Here is a 17,518-nt window from a genome sequence, read left to right on the forward strand (position 1 = left end):
CAGAGCAGGTCCAGAGGAAGTCAGCTCCTCTATCTCCTTGAGCTGTGAAAACAGGAGCTCAAGCACACAGCACCCCAGATGAGGGCTCACCAAGGTTTTCTAGTTTCTATAGAACACCTCCCATCTTGTTCCCAACACCCTTCTCGATCACACAACATGGTGATGACTTTTGTGGCTGTGGTTGCCCATGAACGGTTCTCTGAAATCACCAGGTCAGTGACGGCTCCCAGCTTTCCTCCTGAGTTTAACCACCTGTCCAAGCTCCATGCTGATGTCCCACCGTAATCGCTTCTCCCTGAAAGCATCATCTTCATTTCTCTACACCAAAGCTCACTGGCTACATCTTCGCCTCTCGCTTTTTGAGATGCTTCTAAACTCCCTGCCATCAACACAGCCTTTGGCCATCCAGAAGAGCTCAAAGTAATCCATGAATCTGAAGTTTTCTGTTCGCTCCTTTCTCCTTGGGGCGGATGAAGATGTCGAATATAAAACTGGTCCCAGGGCTGGTACCTGGGGGACCCCACTGCTGACTGTCCTCCATCCTGTGTGTTGCTTCTGATCCCTCAACCACCTTTCAGTTCATGAAAGAGCTTTTCTTCTGCCCCCACAGCAAGTTTGTTTCTTTAATAATAGTGGGTGTGGTGCCTCATCAGAAATTTCCTGACAATCCAAGCAGATGATGCCCTCTGGATCCTCTCTGCTTGAGACAGCTCCCTGCAGGAGCCCCACCAGCTTCTCCCCAGCTCTATGTCCAGCCACACGCTCAGCAATCGCACCCTTCTGTACAGGCTCTGCTGTCTCACTGGTGCTGCAGCAATGAGAATCTTCATTTTGCAGCTCGCAGGACCCCATGTCCGTAGCTGGCAGTTTCACCGTCCCCCAGCCCGCTGCCCGGCTCGGGGGAGAGGAACCGCGCTGCAGCCAGCACCTCCGCGGCTTCACAGACAAGTTCTTCCCCGACCTGAGCAAACACCGCGTGTCCTGGGGACACACTGATGGCAAACTCATGGCAAGCTGATGGCAAACTCGTCCCATCAGTCTGAGGCTTCCTCTAGATGTACTTCAAATTGGTCTGGCTCTTCTGCCACCGGGATTTTCACTTGCAGAGACTTCTTCACACGCTTTTTCCTACACTGTTTATACGATTCCACTTTGCTCCTCTGGAGCTGCCAGCCTGGCATCACCACACCACGGTGGTACCCTCCTTCCCGCAGGTCTCTTTGTCCTGGTACATGATGCCATCTTGTGCTGCCAAACTTTCCATTTCCCTTTGTGCTATCAGCGCTGGTTTGAAAGCATTTCCAGTTCTGCCCTGCTTCGTGTCCTCCTCCAAACGCTCTGAACATCCAGGGCCTGGGTTGTCTCCCAAATGCCTCTTTGTCCCCCAGCTGTGGTTACGCTCCGTCTGACTCTGCCCAGGCTGTGGCCTGGGGAACGTCTCTGTTTGCATTTGATCAGGGTTGGTCAAGTTATGGTTTTAAAATGGCTGCAGTTATGGCTTTACAATAACAGCTGCCAGGAAGGGCGCAGAGGCTGCAGGCACATGGGCTGGGTTTGGGAGGGTGGTGTGTCCCACAGCCCCTCTGCCCACGAACAGCTCGGGATGCTTGTGCTCTGCAGCGGGTTTCCTTTCTGTGCTCCGCAAACCTGCCTTTCCTCTTTCTCCTCTTCCTCCCCCTGCTTACTGGGTGCTCCTTAGCATCGGGGCTTTGCTTCTATCCTGAGGGTTTTGAGTTCCCTCATCCCAGCTATGGCAGAGGGGTGTCCCTGGGCCTTGTATTGAGGGTGAACACCCCACAGCACTGGTGGGACGGGTCAGGAGACCTGCTGGAGGCTTGGACCACGCTCAGCAGGCATCTCCCCTGCTGTGCCAGGCTGGCTGCTGTGCCAGGACCTGCCTGCATCTCCCTGCACTGCGCTCGCCAGCACCATGCCGGCCAGGAGGGCAGGGGGTGGTGGCACAGGGTGGGTGAGGTGAGCACTTACAAGGGGGCAGGAGTATCGTGGAAACCTCAGAAGATGCTGTTTCGTGTCCTGTGGGTCGCAGTGCTTGGGAGCACCTTGTGGGCTGAGGACGAGTTGCAGGATGAGCAGCACCACCAGCATGGCCAGCACATCTCTCATGCTCTTCAGAAAGAAGAATTGAGTGTTCAACAAAGAGGGGCAAAGGCTGGACTGGGGAGGGAAGTGCAACCCAAATCTGAGGACTTTGACAGGCACAAATCAACCTAGGCTCATGGGAGGCCTGGAGGAGGATAAGCAGAGATGTCCCTGATGGAGACAAGTTGGGACCGACTCCATCTGTGACCCAGGCATTTGTGTCCTGCTCCCAGAGTGTCCTCTGGCACCCAGCACCCGTCAGAACTGGGTGGAAGCTGTGGGAATGCCGGTGCAGACCTGCTGGGCTGCTGATCCATGACCCCTGGTGGCTGGTGTTTCAGGGCTGGTGCTCAGCCACATCTGAGTACATGGCACAGCCAGAGAGCTGGGTGGCAAAGCACCAGGGCTGCTGGGATAGCCAGGTCCTCAGAGCCCCAAGGCTGCACACGCGCCCTCCAGGACGTCCCTGCACGGGTGCTGTCCACCTGGAGCAGGGGCTGAACGTGGAGGGCACGGCCGTGAGTCCGTCTGGGAGGTGTGTTGGCATCCTGGGCTCAGGGTGGCAATGCGCCGCTGGGCGCCCCGTGTGGGTGCGTGTGCTTTGAGCTGCCTGGTTGCTGTGCGTCCAGCCAGAAGCATCAGCCGGGGAATCTCTGTGCTCACAAATGTGGAGATACCTGCCCAGCCACCCACCCGTGTCTGTCTGCACAGCTCCCTCCTGTGCCTGGCTGCTGGCCCTGGGGCTGCTCCCTCTGCCCGAAACCCCAGGAGATGCTTCCCGTGCGTACCCGGGGATGAAGCCACCACGTCCCCATCCCGCTGCAGCTCCCGTCCCCGCGCTGCCCGCTGCTCCGGCTGCCCAGCCGTACAGATGGCTCCTCCGCCGCGCCGGGTCGCAGCCTCCACCCTCACGTGCGGCTGCTTTTTGTGTCCTTTCTCGCTGCGCGTCGGCCTCACCCTGTCACTCCCAGCCCTCCGCCGCCCGCGCCCCCCGGCGCAGCCCCCACCGGAGCCAGCCACACACACAAGTGAACTTTTCTGCGTTTTCCAGCAATTAAAAAGAATAAAGCAACAGTTGTCTCCAGGCAGGGCATGGATCCTGGTGACCCTGATTTTCTGTGTGGCTGGGCAGGGTGAATGGGGCTATTGAGACCCCGATGACTGGCATCTCCACTCCAGGATTGTCTCCCCTTCCAAGTCCCCCTCCCCGCGCTCTCCTCCTCCCTACCCTCCTCCTCGCTTTTAATTTCCTTCCTGGAGAGAGCTGCTCATCCCCTTCCCATTGGCCAAAGGCCTGAAAGGGAATGGAGGAGACAAGGGAAGGATTAAAGACGCTCTGCTTAGGAGCAGGCAGCCTGAATACAAGATGCACCGGCTGGGAAAGAATGGGGGCTTAGTGGGGCACCAGATCAGACCCGCCTCCGCCGCATTCAGCCCGACCTGCATTCCTGCATTGCTAAGCAGGGACCTTTCTCCCGACCGCCCGTCAGAGGGACCCCTGGACCCCTGTCCCACCTGCCGCTGCAGGTAGACCTGCCGGGGATGGTCCCACCACACTGCCCCTCCTCGGGGTGCAGCCACCATGGAGGACCGGAGCACTACGGTGCTTGCAGGTCCCTTGGGTCACCCTGTCCACCTGGGACAGTGTCTCCAGCCAGCCCCATGAGGATGAGGAGGCTGGTAGGGCATCTCTTGGACCAGCCTGGGAGCAATGTGGGACAATTCAGGTCTCTGGGACACTCCCAGTCCTTGCCCCAGCAGCACTGTGGGCCTCATCCTGCAGGCTGGAGTTTGCAGCAAGCACTGCTGCTTGGTGCTTAGAGGCAGGCTGGAGCCTGCAGCAGGGTTAGCTCGGTGCTTGCACGCCTGGGGAAGGGCTGCGACACTTCCAGCCGCAGCCTTGGTGTCAGAGAGGCTGGTGCAGCCCTGCTCGTCGACCACGGCCTCTCACAGAAGATCGCCCCCAAAATTCATGGTGTTCACTGCCCTTCTCAGCACCCCCCATGGCCGTGCAGTTTGGGTGCAGATGGGGCACAGTGGCTTGCGCTCATCCCTCCCGCTGATCCCACTCACCCTGTGCCACCAGCCTGTGCGCAATGAAGGGCTTGTCACGCTTGGACTTGTCTTTGTGCTTCTCCAAAGGCAGGTCTGGGCAGGGTGGATTTTGGTGCTGAGACTGGTCCTTGAGAAGGGCTGGGACAGAGTGAGATGGTGGAGAAAGGGCTCGGGTTCACACCAGGAGTGAGGGGCCCCCAAGCACAATGGTGGGCAGTGACCACCTGTCACTGACCGAACCCATGGGAAGACACATGTGAAGTCACCGAGGAGCATGACTGTGGTGTTGGTGGCATCTGGGTATTGCTGTGCCTCTTGCACCCTCCGTGCCACGCTGACCCTCTGTGACGTGTGTCCGGTGAGGAGCAGCAGAAGCCAGTCGTCTGGCTGGGGTAGTGCAGGATCAGTGCGCACTGTCTCTGCCCGAGGACACCCCCTTGCCAAGGCAAGGCCAGTCCACCAAAGCTGGAGCAGCACAGGCCCCTCCATGCTATTAGGGTGCTGGATCAATCCTCAGTGTTTGCACACAGTAGGGATGGGAACAGCCCCCTGTGGATTGGGGATCTGAGGCTGGGACACCTGGCTGGAGCTGGTTTCCTTTGCAAGACAGTAGGAGGTTGTTCTTGGAAACCTCTCCAGGTCTCTGCTGACGTTCACCCCGGAGAGCTCTGCTTTCAGGGGGAACACGTCCCTGGTGGAGCCCAGGAAGGCCCTGATGTGATCGAGGTGTTTCCAGGCTGAGAAGCTGGTGGCCTGCAGTGGGGAGCAAGGACAGGGTGGGCCAGCAAGGTCCTACAGCGTTGAAGCAACAGCCATGAAGACAGCCCAGGGATCACACACTGCTGGGAGCACCCTGGGGAGCCCAGAGTCCATGCAGGGACAGGGCACTGTACACACAGCTTGGGGACCCTGCACTGCTGAGGCCAGGGGCTGAGCTCCCATGTCCCATGTAGTGGTTAACATCATTTTAGGTTTCCTTAGGGTAGTCTCACCCCTCCCCATCTTCTGCTCTAGATCTCTTGATGGCCTGGTCCACACACCCCAAGGCTGTGCAGCACCTGCAATGGTTAGGATGGAGCCCTGCTGAACGTGGCTGCAGGAGCCCAGGGTGGGATATGGCCGAGCACATGGAGGTGGCCTCTTAGGGCAGCCTCGATCACCTTCCAGAGTCTTGATTGTATCGCTACAGAGCAGGATTTGGGCACCAAAAGACAGTCACCTTGTGCCTGCTGAGATGCCTCAGCGTGCCCAGGACACGTGTGCAGGTACAGGAGATGGGATGGCCTCCGGACCCTGGGGCAGAGGCCAGGCAGGACAAGTGGGGCCATCTGAAGCAGCAGAAGGAGTTTAGCTGTAAGCTGCCATCCCTCCCCTGCTTCCACAGCCTGCAAAGGAACCCGAACACCATCTTGAATGGACACCCCAGGGCCAGAGCTGAATTCCACCCACTGACCCAGCTGCATGGGCTGGGTCCCCGTTATTGCTGCCTCCTGGGCACCTCATGTGACCATCACAGGCTCCGTGGTCCAGTTAGCATCACTCAGACCGCTTCAATGCTCACATGCTAAAATCCCCAAATTTAAAACATTTTTCAATATTTGATACTAAAAGACAAACTTCCTGGAGTCCTGTGACTCCAGCAGAAGCTTGGTACCAGACAAGAGCATGAAATCTGTCCTGGAGATGTGTCTGCAGTTCCCAGAAGGCAGAAGAAAATGCCCATCTATTGTTCTTCCACAGAAGAGTCACATCTCAGGCATTCCACCACCTGCCACCAGCCCCAATATCTGACATGGAGCCCACCTACATGTCCCCTTACTGCATCCTCTCGTTCAGGGAGTGAGGTCTGAGGTCTTTGTGCCAGAAAGCTGCTCTGACTCTGGGGCAAAATGGGTAGGAAATCTGTTACCAGCATGAGGGACCTGGCCCGCTGGCTGAGCACCAGCCACGGTGAGGCTGCGGTGACCGGTCCTCGCTCAGGGGCCGGTGGGCACGTGGCAGTGGCCCTGGGCTGTGCCTGGCCCCGCAGGAGCCCTGCCCTTTGGGATTGTCTGTGGGAGATCTTCACCACCCTAAGATCACAGAACCACAGAATGGTGTGGGTTGAAGGGCCCTTCCCAGCTCCCCCAGTGCCCCCCCTGCCATGACAGGGACATCTTCACCAGCTCAGGTTGCTCAGAGCCCCGTCCAGCCTGGCCTGGGATGTCTCCAGGGATGGTTCATCCACCACCTCTCTGGCCAACCTGGGACAGGTTCTCACCACCCTCAGGGCAACAATTTCTTCCTCATGTCCAGCCTGAATCTCCCTCCTTCAGCTTAAAACCATCACCCCTTGTCCTATCGCAACAGGTCCTGCTGAAAAGTCTGTTCCCACCTGTCTTGTGAGCCCCTTTAGATCTGGGTGTCCCCATTGCCCCGTCACTGCCATAACACTTCCCAGCACCATCAACAGGCAGGACACACTGAGTCCCCACCTTGTTGCACCCCCAGACTCTCCCATCCTGTGCGGTTCCCACCCAGCGCCGCCTGCAGGAACCAGGATCTGGATCCCAATGGAGGAGCCCAAGGGTCTCAGGAGGGGCAGAAACCTGGAACACAGGTGAAAGGCATCTCCGTGTGCGGTAGCTGGGGCTTTTGTCCCTCTCTGCCCTGCCGAGGGGCCGGACCCGGCGGTTCCCAGCCCGCAGCCCCCGGCAGCCCGGCGGGGATGGATGGAGCCCTTCCCTCCGCCGGGGTGGAGAGGGACCACGGGGCTTTCTCTTTAATGCAATGCTATGAATACTTAGGGTCTTTCTGCTCGCTGTTTAATGGATTTGAATGTGAAAAGGTGGTGGAATTGGGAAAAGGGGAAAAGAGGGGGGAGGCCAGGCCTCTTTGTTCAGGGATGCTGCTCCAGCCTTGGATTTATTTAGCATTTGGAGGGCTCTGGGGTCTTTCTCTCCTCCTCAGCCACTGCAAAGGCTTGCTCCCTTTTCTGCCTCATGCTTATTAGCATAGCAGCTGCTCGGGGAGAGGGGCTAGGCAAGAGAAAAGGATAGAGGCGTCCGGGAAATGAATAGGAGGGGAAAAAAATAGCTTAAAAGGACAGAGGCTTTGAATGAGGGGGAGTTGTGAGTGGAAAAGGGGCCGGGGGCGGCTCAGTGTTGTCACTGTAACTGTGAATGTGAGCAGGGTGAAACACGAGGACCTGCTGGGTTCAGTCATCCTGGCTGGGTGCTGTGCTGGGGGACGAGGGCCTGATCCTGGCGCTGCTCATGGGGACATGGAGGGCAGTGGGTGCTGAGCTAGCACCCTCCTCTACCCACAGCCCCGCTGTCTCGGGCACCCTGCACCCCTCTTCCTGCAGGGATTCGGGGTGCACCAGCCTCCTGCAGCCAGGGGTCCCCAGCTGTGACGTCTGAACTGAAGCATTCAGGGATTGTTCCCAGTAAGTGTCACAGCAATGGGCTGTTCCCAGAGGTGCTGGGCTGCTGCAGGATCCCGCTTGGCTCCATGGGGCAGGCTGGGCAGGGCAGGGGGCAGCAGGGGCAGTCACTGCTCCTCCACAGACCGCTCCAGCCACCCTGTGATTGTTTTAGGCATAAGTAAAGGCAATCAGGTGTCCAGGGAGCTGTGACACCGCTCCTGCCCCTGCGCACAGGGGGATGGCCACACTGAGACACCCCAGCAAGAGCCCACCGAGCAAGCGGGGCTGTGCGGGCAGGGGTCTGATCCTGGACACGAACCTGGGGAGGTCTGGGCACATTTGCAGTCCGTGCAATTGCATTATGTGCAATAGCATTGCTGCTGACTAGGCATAGGTAAGAAAGTGCTTTTTCAGCTGGAGAAAACGTGACCCGAGGTTGCAGTGCACAGCCGGGGGAGGGGAGGCCACAGAGGTGCTGCTTCCAGGCAGGTGCTCTCTGTGCTTTGTAAGCCAGGAGTCCGCTCAATGTGCCCTCGCCTCCCAGGGCACAAACCATCCAAACCTCCATTGCAGAGGCTCGGCAGAGGTGGCAGCCATTGCCCAGCCGATGCCCCTCTGGCCAGGGGTGCGTGTGGCCGTGCTCGCTGGGTCAGCTCTGACTCTGCTCCGTGCTGCACCCCGTGCTGGGCTCCCTGGGGTCCCCAGGCCTGTGGCGGGGCTGACACCACGGGGCGGGGGGCAGCAGTGCCAGCCATGGCCTGCCCGGAAAAAACGTGAAGCTGGTTGGTGTTGAGCTGGATCACAGAATCACAGAATCATTTTGCTTGGAAAAGCCACTCAAGATCATTGAATCCAACCATAACCCAGCCCTGGCACTGCCCCATGTCCTGAGAACTTCATGTCCGTCTGTCCAACCCTCCAGGGATGGTGACTCCAGCACTGCCCTGGGCAGCCTGTTCCAATGCCCCACAGCCCTTTGGGGAAGAAATTGTTCCCCACATCCAACCTCAACCTCCCCTGGTGCAACTTGAGGCCGTTTCCTCTGCTCCTGGCGCTTGTTCCTGGGGAGCAGAGCCCGACCCCCCTGGCTCCAAGCTCCTTTCAGGCAGTTCAGAGATCAGAAGGTCTCCCCTCAGCTCCTGTTCTCCAGCTGAACCCCCAGGTCCCTCAGCCGCTCCATCACACTTGTGCTCCAGCCCCTCACCAACTCCGTTCCCTCCTCTGAACAACCAGACTCGAGGAGGATGGATCCGTCGGTGGGCAGGCGCTGGCTGGGGCTCAGGACAGCCTGCTGGAGCCAGCAGCCGGTGCTCGCGGGTGCGTTTCTGGTCCCTGTGCACACTGCTGGCTGCCAGGGCCACTGCCCAGATCCGGGGGGAAAGGGGAGGCACCTTCTGGGGAGCCTTTTCCCGGGAAGCAGCAGCAGGACACCCCAGCTCCGCCGGGCCGAGCTCTGCCGCCTCGTGAGGTGCTGCCAGCGGCGCTGCTCTCCTTGGTCTGCGCTCGGAGACGCTCCTGCCACAGAACGCTGTTGGATTCAGGCTGGGCGAGGAGCTTCCAGCTAAAACAGTTGTCCCAGCTGTTCCCCAGCCTGCCATCCGTCCAGCAGTCCAGCTTTGCCTCTGTCCGTTCTTCTACCTCTCCCTCAGTTCGTCCCCTCTATTTTCTCACCCCTCCCCAGCCACCCTCCACGTCCTCAGTGCTCTGCCCCAGCCCTCCCCAGCCGTTCCCCATTGCTGCCCAGCCATCCCTCCATCCCGCAGCCTCCCACCCCTTCAGACACAAGCCCCGTCCACTGTCCTTCTCAAAACAAGGCACACCAGAATATTGCCCTGCTCTGCCATTTCTTTAGAGTCACAAAGAGAAACATGACAACATGAAGAAGCCAAAACCTACATTGCACCCACAGGTCTGCATCCCACCTGGTGTGAGACCCAGAGGTCACCTCTCCCCGAGCACCCCAAGAGATGGGTGACTGTGGTGACATCGGGACACGGCGGCTGAAGAGTTTCTGGGAAGAGATGTTTCTCCTGCCCACACGACAGAGTGCTGTCCCTCCCGGGGACACCTGCTGCCACCAAAGGGAAGCAGAAACCACCCCTGGTCCCTGTGCTGATGCATCCCAGACCTGGGAGCACCCCTGGGGTGACACAGCCCCCCGAGCACGGAGCTCTGCAGAATGACATGGGGGTTTGGCACTGACACCCCCGCTCCCACCTTGCAGCGGGACGGGAGGGTCATGCACGCTGCAGGAACACCCCAAACCAGCTCCGTGCGGCAGGAACGGGCTGGCAGCTCCAGCACCAGCCTGGGAAGGATCCTGGGGACCGGGACCTTTGCACCAAGTCCAGCACCAAACACCGCAGCAGCACTGAGTGCACCGAGTCCGCAGCAAAACGGGTTGAAACCACGAGCCGTCCCATCCTGCGCGACGTGCTGGGGACCTCCAGTGCTGCTGAGCACTGCCTGCCCCGCCACCCCCAGCCCCAACCCACCCATTGACCCACAGTGGGGGCTCACCCTGCGTGGGGATGGAGCCCAGAAAGCATTGAGAAGGCGCAAAGCACGGATGGTGGAGAAGAGGCCAGACCCGGCCGCCCGCTCCTCCCCGGCACACAACAGTAGCTGACTGTGATCTTTTTTTCTTAAAAAGGTAACTCCTATTCGGATCCACAATCTGCGCCATTATCATAGTCATACAAGTGCCAAACAAAGCATCTATTTAAAATGTACTGAATTTTGATTACAGCCCGTCCCCTCTCGCTCGCCCGCTCGCTGTCTTTCTTTCTCATTCATTCCTGACTGTGTTAAGCTCCCTGAAATTCAAATAAAATCCCACCTCCCCCCCCATCCATATGCGTTGGTTGATTCAGCTCCGATGGCTGGGCTTGACGGATGAAGGGCGATAGAAGAGAAGACAAAGCTGTCAAACCTCGCCGGGCTGTGTTGCCTTCCAATCACCCCCGCGGCCGGAGGGGAGCCCGATCCATCTGGTTTGGAGTCAGTAGCACAAACAAAAGCAAAAGACAATGGCAGGAAGCACTTGAAAGTTCAAATTCTTGCTTTGGTTTCTCTTGGACGTACGTAATGCGGCTGGCGGACAAAAACGCGCAGCCAGGGACGCGCAAAAAGCCCAGAAGAATGTGCTTACGCCACCAAACAATCCTTTTTGTTTTATTGGAACAAAAATAGAAAAGGGAAAAAAATAAAACAAGAAAAAAAGCAAGTCTTTGCAGTTCCTAGATTGCTTGGACGGGGTTTCTGCAGCAAGGAGCTGCGGAGCGGGATGGCCATGGCTGTGCACGGGGCTCAGGGCTCGGCTGCACCCTCGTGTGTCCCCGCTGCCGGGGCTGTCACACGCGGGAGCCCAGGGACACTGGGCAATGTTGTGGGGATGCGATTTGTATTCACCTCCCAACCCAGATCCCCTGCCAAGGGGCCGCCGCAGGCCCCAGCCCATTCCGTCTGCCGCGGGGAGAGCGGAGCGGAGTGCAGGAATGCTGAGTTTCCTCGGATAAACCTGTCCTGAGTGAGGCTGGGTCCCTGGGACAAAGTGACCCAGGAGAAGCCACGGGGCTGAGCCTGGCCCTGTGGCACCCAAAGTGGGTGTCTGGATGAGCTTTCTACAGCATCCCAAGGCCAGGGTGCAGACGGGGGTGAGCTGCACCCGCGGGGCTGACCCCACAGGGCCCCGGTGAGCCCCTTGATGGGGGCAGGTTCGGTGGCACTCACCGGTGGGTTGGTGTCGTGCCGTGCCCAAGCAGGACAAAATCATCCTGCAGCGGGAGAGGGGAGCGGTGCCGGCCCTGCACACACAACCCGTAGATCTGGCCACAGTCAGAGGTGGCTGCGAGACCCTGGATGACAAACCTGCAGGACCACCAGCGGTCGTGGCTGATGGTTGTGGCACTATTCTTTTTTTCCTGCTAAAAGCCAACCGGTCACTCGGCGCCTGACTTGCCCACTCTGGGCTGCTGCCGGGTGGGCTGCGTGTCCTCAGGGCACCCTGGGCAGGACCGCGGCCGTCCAGGCACCGTCCCAGGCACCGTTCCGTGCTGGCGCTGGATGGCGCAGGGCTTGGCACACGGTAGCAGTGGTTGGCCAACCTGGAAGGGTCACACGAGGCCTTTTCTCCAGGTTTCCTCCCCACTGCCATTGGCAGGACACCACTCCCGGCACCCCGGGGAACCCACACCCTGGCACAGCACAAACTACCCAGGGATTTAGGCATTTCCAGAGCTGGCAAAACTATCGATATAGAAAAAGCCTCATTCAAAACCCCACGGTGCTGGCAGTGCTGGAGCTGCCCGGTACCCCGTGCCGCAGTTTGCGCAGGCGTGGGGCTGCCCCTGCTCTCCCAACAGCTGGATCCTACTGGGAAAACCGGGCTCAGGTTGTGGGCACTGGGCTGCTCTGAGCCACAGGAGGGGATGGAGGCGCCTTTGGAGACAGAGACCCTCCCCCCACCCCACCCCTCACCATGTCCCCTCCAGGGGGTGGCTGAAGCCACCAGCAGTTTCTAGCTGGAGGTGACCCCAGCATCACAGCCCAAGGGATGGCGAGGACCAGGTCACCTCCAACCCTTGCTGGGGCCCAGGGGCGAATAAACCCAGTGCAGAAGGTTCGCTGGGAACCAGAGCTGCCCCATTCTCATGGGCTGGGACCAGCCCCAGGGCTCCCACCTCACTCCCTGGCTGCTTTGGGACCAGCTCAACCCCCAGCACCCACCTTGGGCTGAGCCAGCACCGCTCCACCAGCCTTCAAACACCAGGATGGGGCCAACCAGGAGCCTCCCCAAACCCACCCCAACCCTCACCCTCTGGGGACACGTTTAACCCCAGAAGAGCTGCAGGTCTGGGCACTGAAACAGGAACCAGCCCCCCCAAACCACAGGAGCATTGCCCACAACCACGCGAGAAAGAACAAACAAAAAAGCCTTTTTTTTATAAAAAGATCAATGAAAAATTTATTTATAAATTTCGCACTCTGGGGCTACACGTCTATATCATACACTCAGGAATATGCTGTACTGTACAGACTTTATCCAGTTAGAAATGATCATATAGTGACCCACATACAGCTTCAATATAAGCCTAAAATTTCTTAACATTAATTAACATAATTAAAAAAGGTATTCGCATCTAAAGAAAAATCTACAGAAAAACTCCTTTCTGGAGCAATCTGTGCATCAGCTTCAATGTCTGCTTATTTCACTGACATTATCAATATATTCTTCTTACAAAAATAATAATAATAATTAAAAAGATGACTGCCGGAAGGGGCCCAGTCATGCACGAAAGAGCCTCCCCCACCTGCCTCTTTAGTTCTCCTTGTTCTCCCCGTTTTGGCGTGAAGGGTCAGCAGCACGATGAGCCAACAAGGGGGGCGGGGGGACCCTCATTTCAATTTGAATCAATCTGCATCCCTTTTACTTCTCAGGATCAAGAGAGACGGGGGCGTGGGGGTTGCATAGAAAATTGAAACTCTAGGGACTAGGAAGGGCAGCAGCTTTTCAGTAAAATACAAAGGGATGTAAAAATACATCAACTCACAATTTCAGAGCAAACCCCCTTCCCCGACGTACAGTTTCCCAAAATCTCAGCGTGTCTAAAGCTCCAGGAGGCTGGAAAGGAACAATACTTTTCTTAAACAACTCACCCAGCAATTCACACAGGAGATTCACAGTCTTAATAGGTATTTTATAAAAATATAAATATGGGTTACATCATGTTGTCTTTACAACACTGGACAGAGCTCCCTTTAGACTGGGTTTATAACCAAGATTTCTTTTTAAAAATCCATCTAGAACTTGGCTTTACAATACACTTTTTAATACCATGTCATAAATGTTATGACATTTCATTGTGGCAAATCCATTTAGTCAAAGAAAAAATATAAATGTGCAACCATCTGGTAACGACGATAAAAACCTCGTTAGAAAAGATCTTGTTCCCACCCCGTAACTATCGCACAGAAGCACCAGTGGAAGTGCTGGACACCCCTTCCATGCTCACAGAAAGACGTCGGCCAAGCGGTTCCTTGCAGATTACAGCATTAACAGTAGATGTTCTCAACAGGGCTTTTCTTCTTTTTCTTTAAAGCTGGAGCTTTTTCAGATCATCTCAAATCCTTGAAGTGGCAAAAACCAAAACCAAATTGCAGGTGAAACCAGAGACAAAGCAGAATATTCAGTGCAATGGGAAATAACGGCAGACTCAAGTTTTACCGCATTTTTGAAACACTCGCCACCAGCTTCAAACAAAACCAGGCTCACAATCTTCACCCACAAATATATACATACATGATAAATAGTTAAGACACAACCCAAATAAACCAGCAGGTAACTACTTTCTTTTCTGTTTTTAATCGGAATGGTTGGGATGCGGGGAGCAAGAGAGGAGAGAGCGGGGAGACGGCAGTGACACGGATGGTTTAGTGCAGACGAGGAGCAGAGGGCTGAAAGACCAGCGGGAGAAAGGAGACTTCTGAAACCTTCCGCATTTTCCAAATGGATGTTCTTGTGCCATAGCGATAAAAAGCAGCATTCGCAAGTATACGTGCAGTCACTTCAAAATGCGACTTCAGGTGGCTTCCTCTTCTTCCTCCCTTTCTTTTATAAATATATATATATTTAGGCATATATATATCGTATAAAAGGAGGGTGAATCTACACACGTTAAATGGATCGTTCTGCATTGAGAAGTGTTATCCAAGTTTCACCAAAAGTAAAAATAAGTTCCCAAACTCTTTTCAGTAGTTTTCCGGCATCTCTCCAGGCAGCAGAGAGCGCTCGCGCCCCTTTCTGTGCAAAAGCAATTCCTCTGCCTCTAGAGTTTATTTTACTTTATTTTTCAAGGAAAAATAATAAGTCCAGGATTTACTAATCCCCCTTTACACACAACACCAGAAGGATTCAATGTCTTTTCCTGGGATCTCACACGTGCTAAATGGATTCAAGGAGCGGGTGAGGACACGGAGTTTCTTCAGACACCCCCCCAAAAGAAAAAGAACCAAAGCAGAAAACCCAGCGCAAAAGAAAACAACAAAAAAAGGAGCGATCAGGGTGGGAAAAAAAAAAAGAAAAAAGTGTCATATTCCAATGGAATCGCCTCAAAATAAAAAAAAAAAATCTGGTGGGAAAACACTGGGAGAAGATGGAAGAGGAGGAGGGTTTTCCCGGAGCTCCTCGCCGGGAAGGGCGGCGGGAGCCGGAGCCCCAGCCCGGGCGGCTCCTCCGCTCCGGGACAGCGGGACCCGGCCCTCGGTCCGGTGGGGGAGGCGCTTCGGGGAGCGTTGAAATGAAATTCGGTTCTGAGCCAGAATACTTTAAATCGGATGGAGCGAGGGGAGCGGGGCGGGAGGATTAAATATTAGCGGGGAGGTGACGGGGGAGCCTTTAAAGCATCTGCCCAGATGTCAAACTCAAACCGTGAATACTGTGAGTGCAGCCGAGGTAGATGGAAAAAAAAAAATAAAAGAAAAAACCAACACGTTACAGTAGGAAAACAACCCTTGGGAGGAGAAACAAAACAAAACAAAAAGCAGGCGAACGGTGGCGTGTTTTGCGTGGGGCCCCAAATCTTCGCCAAATAAACCCCGGGCGGGGGTGCGAGCAGCTTTGGCGGCCGGGGAAGCAGGGGGGGGTGGCCCCGGCATCACCGGGCGCCGGCGGAGTATTTGGCCTTGGTGATCAGGTAGAGGACGATGTCCTGGTGGCCCCCGAAGGCGGCGATGTGCAGCGCGCTCCAGCCGTCCCGGTTGGCCAGGCGGATGTCGGCGCCGAACTTGACCAAGAGCTTGACCAGCTCCAGGTTGCCGTCGATGACGGACTGGTGCAGCGCCGTCTGCCCCTCGGGCCCGAAGGAGTTGACGTTGAACTCGCAGTTCGTCATGTTCTGCAGCAGCGACTGCAGCTCCTTGGTGTTGCCCCGCCGCACCGCCTCCTGGAAGACGCGCTGGCTGGGCGGCGGCGCCGCCGACACCTCGCTCTGGCTCATGCCGCCGCCTCAGCCCCGCCGTCCCGCATGGACGGCGCCGCCTCCGCCCGCCCGGGCATGCGGTGGCGGCTGCTGCTGGGCCTCTGCTGCTGCTGGGCCGCTACTGCCGCCCCGGCCCCGCCGCTCCGCTGGTGCTGCTCCGCGCTCCTCGCTCCTCCGCGCCCGGGCCCCTCTGGAGCGGAGCCGGCCCCGCGCCGCGCCTTTTACCCACCCTTTTATTTGCATAACAATGGCACGGCCGTGACGCCGCGCCGAGGGGCGGGGCCACGCAACCGCGCGCCCATTGGAACGACCGAGCGGCGAGGGGCGGGAACGCAGCAAGAAGCCACGCCCCCCTCTCCCGGTCCGGGAGTGCGCGGGGCGGGGCGATGGGGGGCGCTGCCGGCACGGCCCGGCTCGGGGCCTTGCTCGGCTCGGCTCAGCTCGGCTCGGCTCGGGGCTTTGCTCGGCTCGGCTCGGTGTTTCGGCAGGGGGCACCACCGCCCAGGCGTGCGCGTCCGAGCCGAGCCGTGCCGTGCCGAGCCAAGCCGAGCCGTGCCGAGCCGAGCCGAGCCGTGCCGTGCCGAGCCGTGCCGAGCCGTGCCGAGCCGTGCCGAGCCGTGCCAAGCCGAGCCATGCCGTTCCGAGCCGAGCCGTGCCGAGCCGAGCCGAGCCGTGCCGAGGCGCCCCGCCGCGCTGTGCTGCGCCCAGGCTGTGCCCGTCCCCAACCACTCCCCGTCACCCCCCGCCTCCCCCCAGCCGGGAGCCGGTGGCCCCAAACGCCGCGGGGATGGGGCTCACCAGGGTGCTGCGGGGAGTCCTTTGCAAACACTCTCAAGCTTGGGGGTAACACCCTTTTTGCTGGGGCTTTGTCTCCCTGTGAGCAAAACTGGGGCAGGTGACTGGCAGGGATGGGGGGATTCAGCCTCTCTGGCACACAGGGGGTCTGCAGAAAGTTTTGAGGATCCATGGGTGGGACTGGTTTTGAGGAGAGAAGACCCAGCCCCCAGCAGGTCCCGCCAGCCCCAGAGTGACCCAATTGAGTCGCATGGGACTCTATCTGGAGTGAGATCCACTGCCCAGCTTGTGGCCAGATTCCTGGGGTGGCAGCACTGGGAGGTGTGGACTCCATGAGTAGGCAGGAAAATGGGTACAAAGGTAATGAAAATAGTTTGTCGACCCAAAAACACGCCGGAGGGGCCCTGCCCACGCTCGTTTGGCCCATGAGAGAGCAAACGGTGGAGGCTGTTGGGGAGCAGCAGCCCTGGGCCGGCACTCGCTACGGCTCCCGGGCATTTGGTCGGCTGAAGCGGGGCAGGAGGTGCAGGAAGAAAGGAAGGAGTGTGTCGTAAAATGAGGTGAGAGCAGCCGTGCCGAGGGCAGCTGGCCGGCAAGCTGCTGTCACCTGGCTGTGCTGGCACGTCCATTTGGGGGTGGAAAGGGAGAAATCAGCCAACTGCTAAATTCAGCCCCAGTTGATGAAATGCCATCTTGGAGCCATCCATCACACAGCTGGAGGACAGTCGCCAGGGGCTCGGGGCATGATTTGCCCCATGGCGTTGTCCCATGGGTAGTCAGGGAAACGCAGCAGCCGGGGATGGCTGGGGCTGGGACTCTGCTCCTGCCCTCGCTGGGTTCTGCTGCTTTCTTTGATGAGGTTAAACCAGCCTGGTTCAGCTGTAAGGAGTCAGCAGAGCAGCTCCTGTTTCTCCTCACATAATGGTCCACTTCTCTGGGTCCATTTCTGCAGATAGTTTTTCTCATCCCCATCCCATTCCCATCTTGCACCCTCATCCCATGCCCATGCATCTCTGGCCCCATCCAACTCCCATCCATCCTATCCGCATCTCCTGCCCCATCCCATCCCATCCCATCCCATCCCATCCCATCCCATCCCATCCCATCCCATCCCATCCCATCCCATCCCATCCCCATCCCCATCCAGCCCTGTCTGGTCTCCATGTCTCACCCCATTTGGTTT

The 17,518-nt window shown here is 57.7% G+C and overlaps 1 protein-coding gene across 1 annotated transcript; it reads right to left on the reverse strand.

Moving 5' to 3' along the window:
- Window positions 1–12,498: 12,498 nt before the first annotated feature.
- NRARP (NOTCH regulated ankyrin repeat protein) lies at window positions 12,499–15,737 on the reverse strand. The gene has a single exon (XM_065854053.2). It carries the CDS (start codon window positions 15,556–15,558, stop codon window positions 15,217–15,219), a length of 342 nt encoding a protein of 113 aa, XP_065710125.1. The 5' UTR covers window positions 15,559–15,737; the 3' UTR covers window positions 12,499–15,216.
- Between the last annotated feature and the right edge of the window lie 1,781 nt (window positions 15,738–17,518).

This window comes from Patagioenas fasciata, chromosome 20, assembly GCF_037038585.1.
Source record: "Patagioenas fasciata isolate bPatFas1 chromosome 20, bPatFas1.hap1, whole genome shotgun sequence".
NCBI classification, from domain to species: Eukaryota; Metazoa; Chordata; class Aves; order Columbiformes; family Columbidae; genus Patagioenas; species Patagioenas fasciata.

What these genes read in the sequence shown, in the direction of transcription:
- NRARP (XM_065854053.2), bottom strand. Translation starts at nt 15,558, where the DNA reads ATGAGCCAGAGCGAGGTGTCGGCGGCGCCGCCGCCCAGCCAGCGCGTC.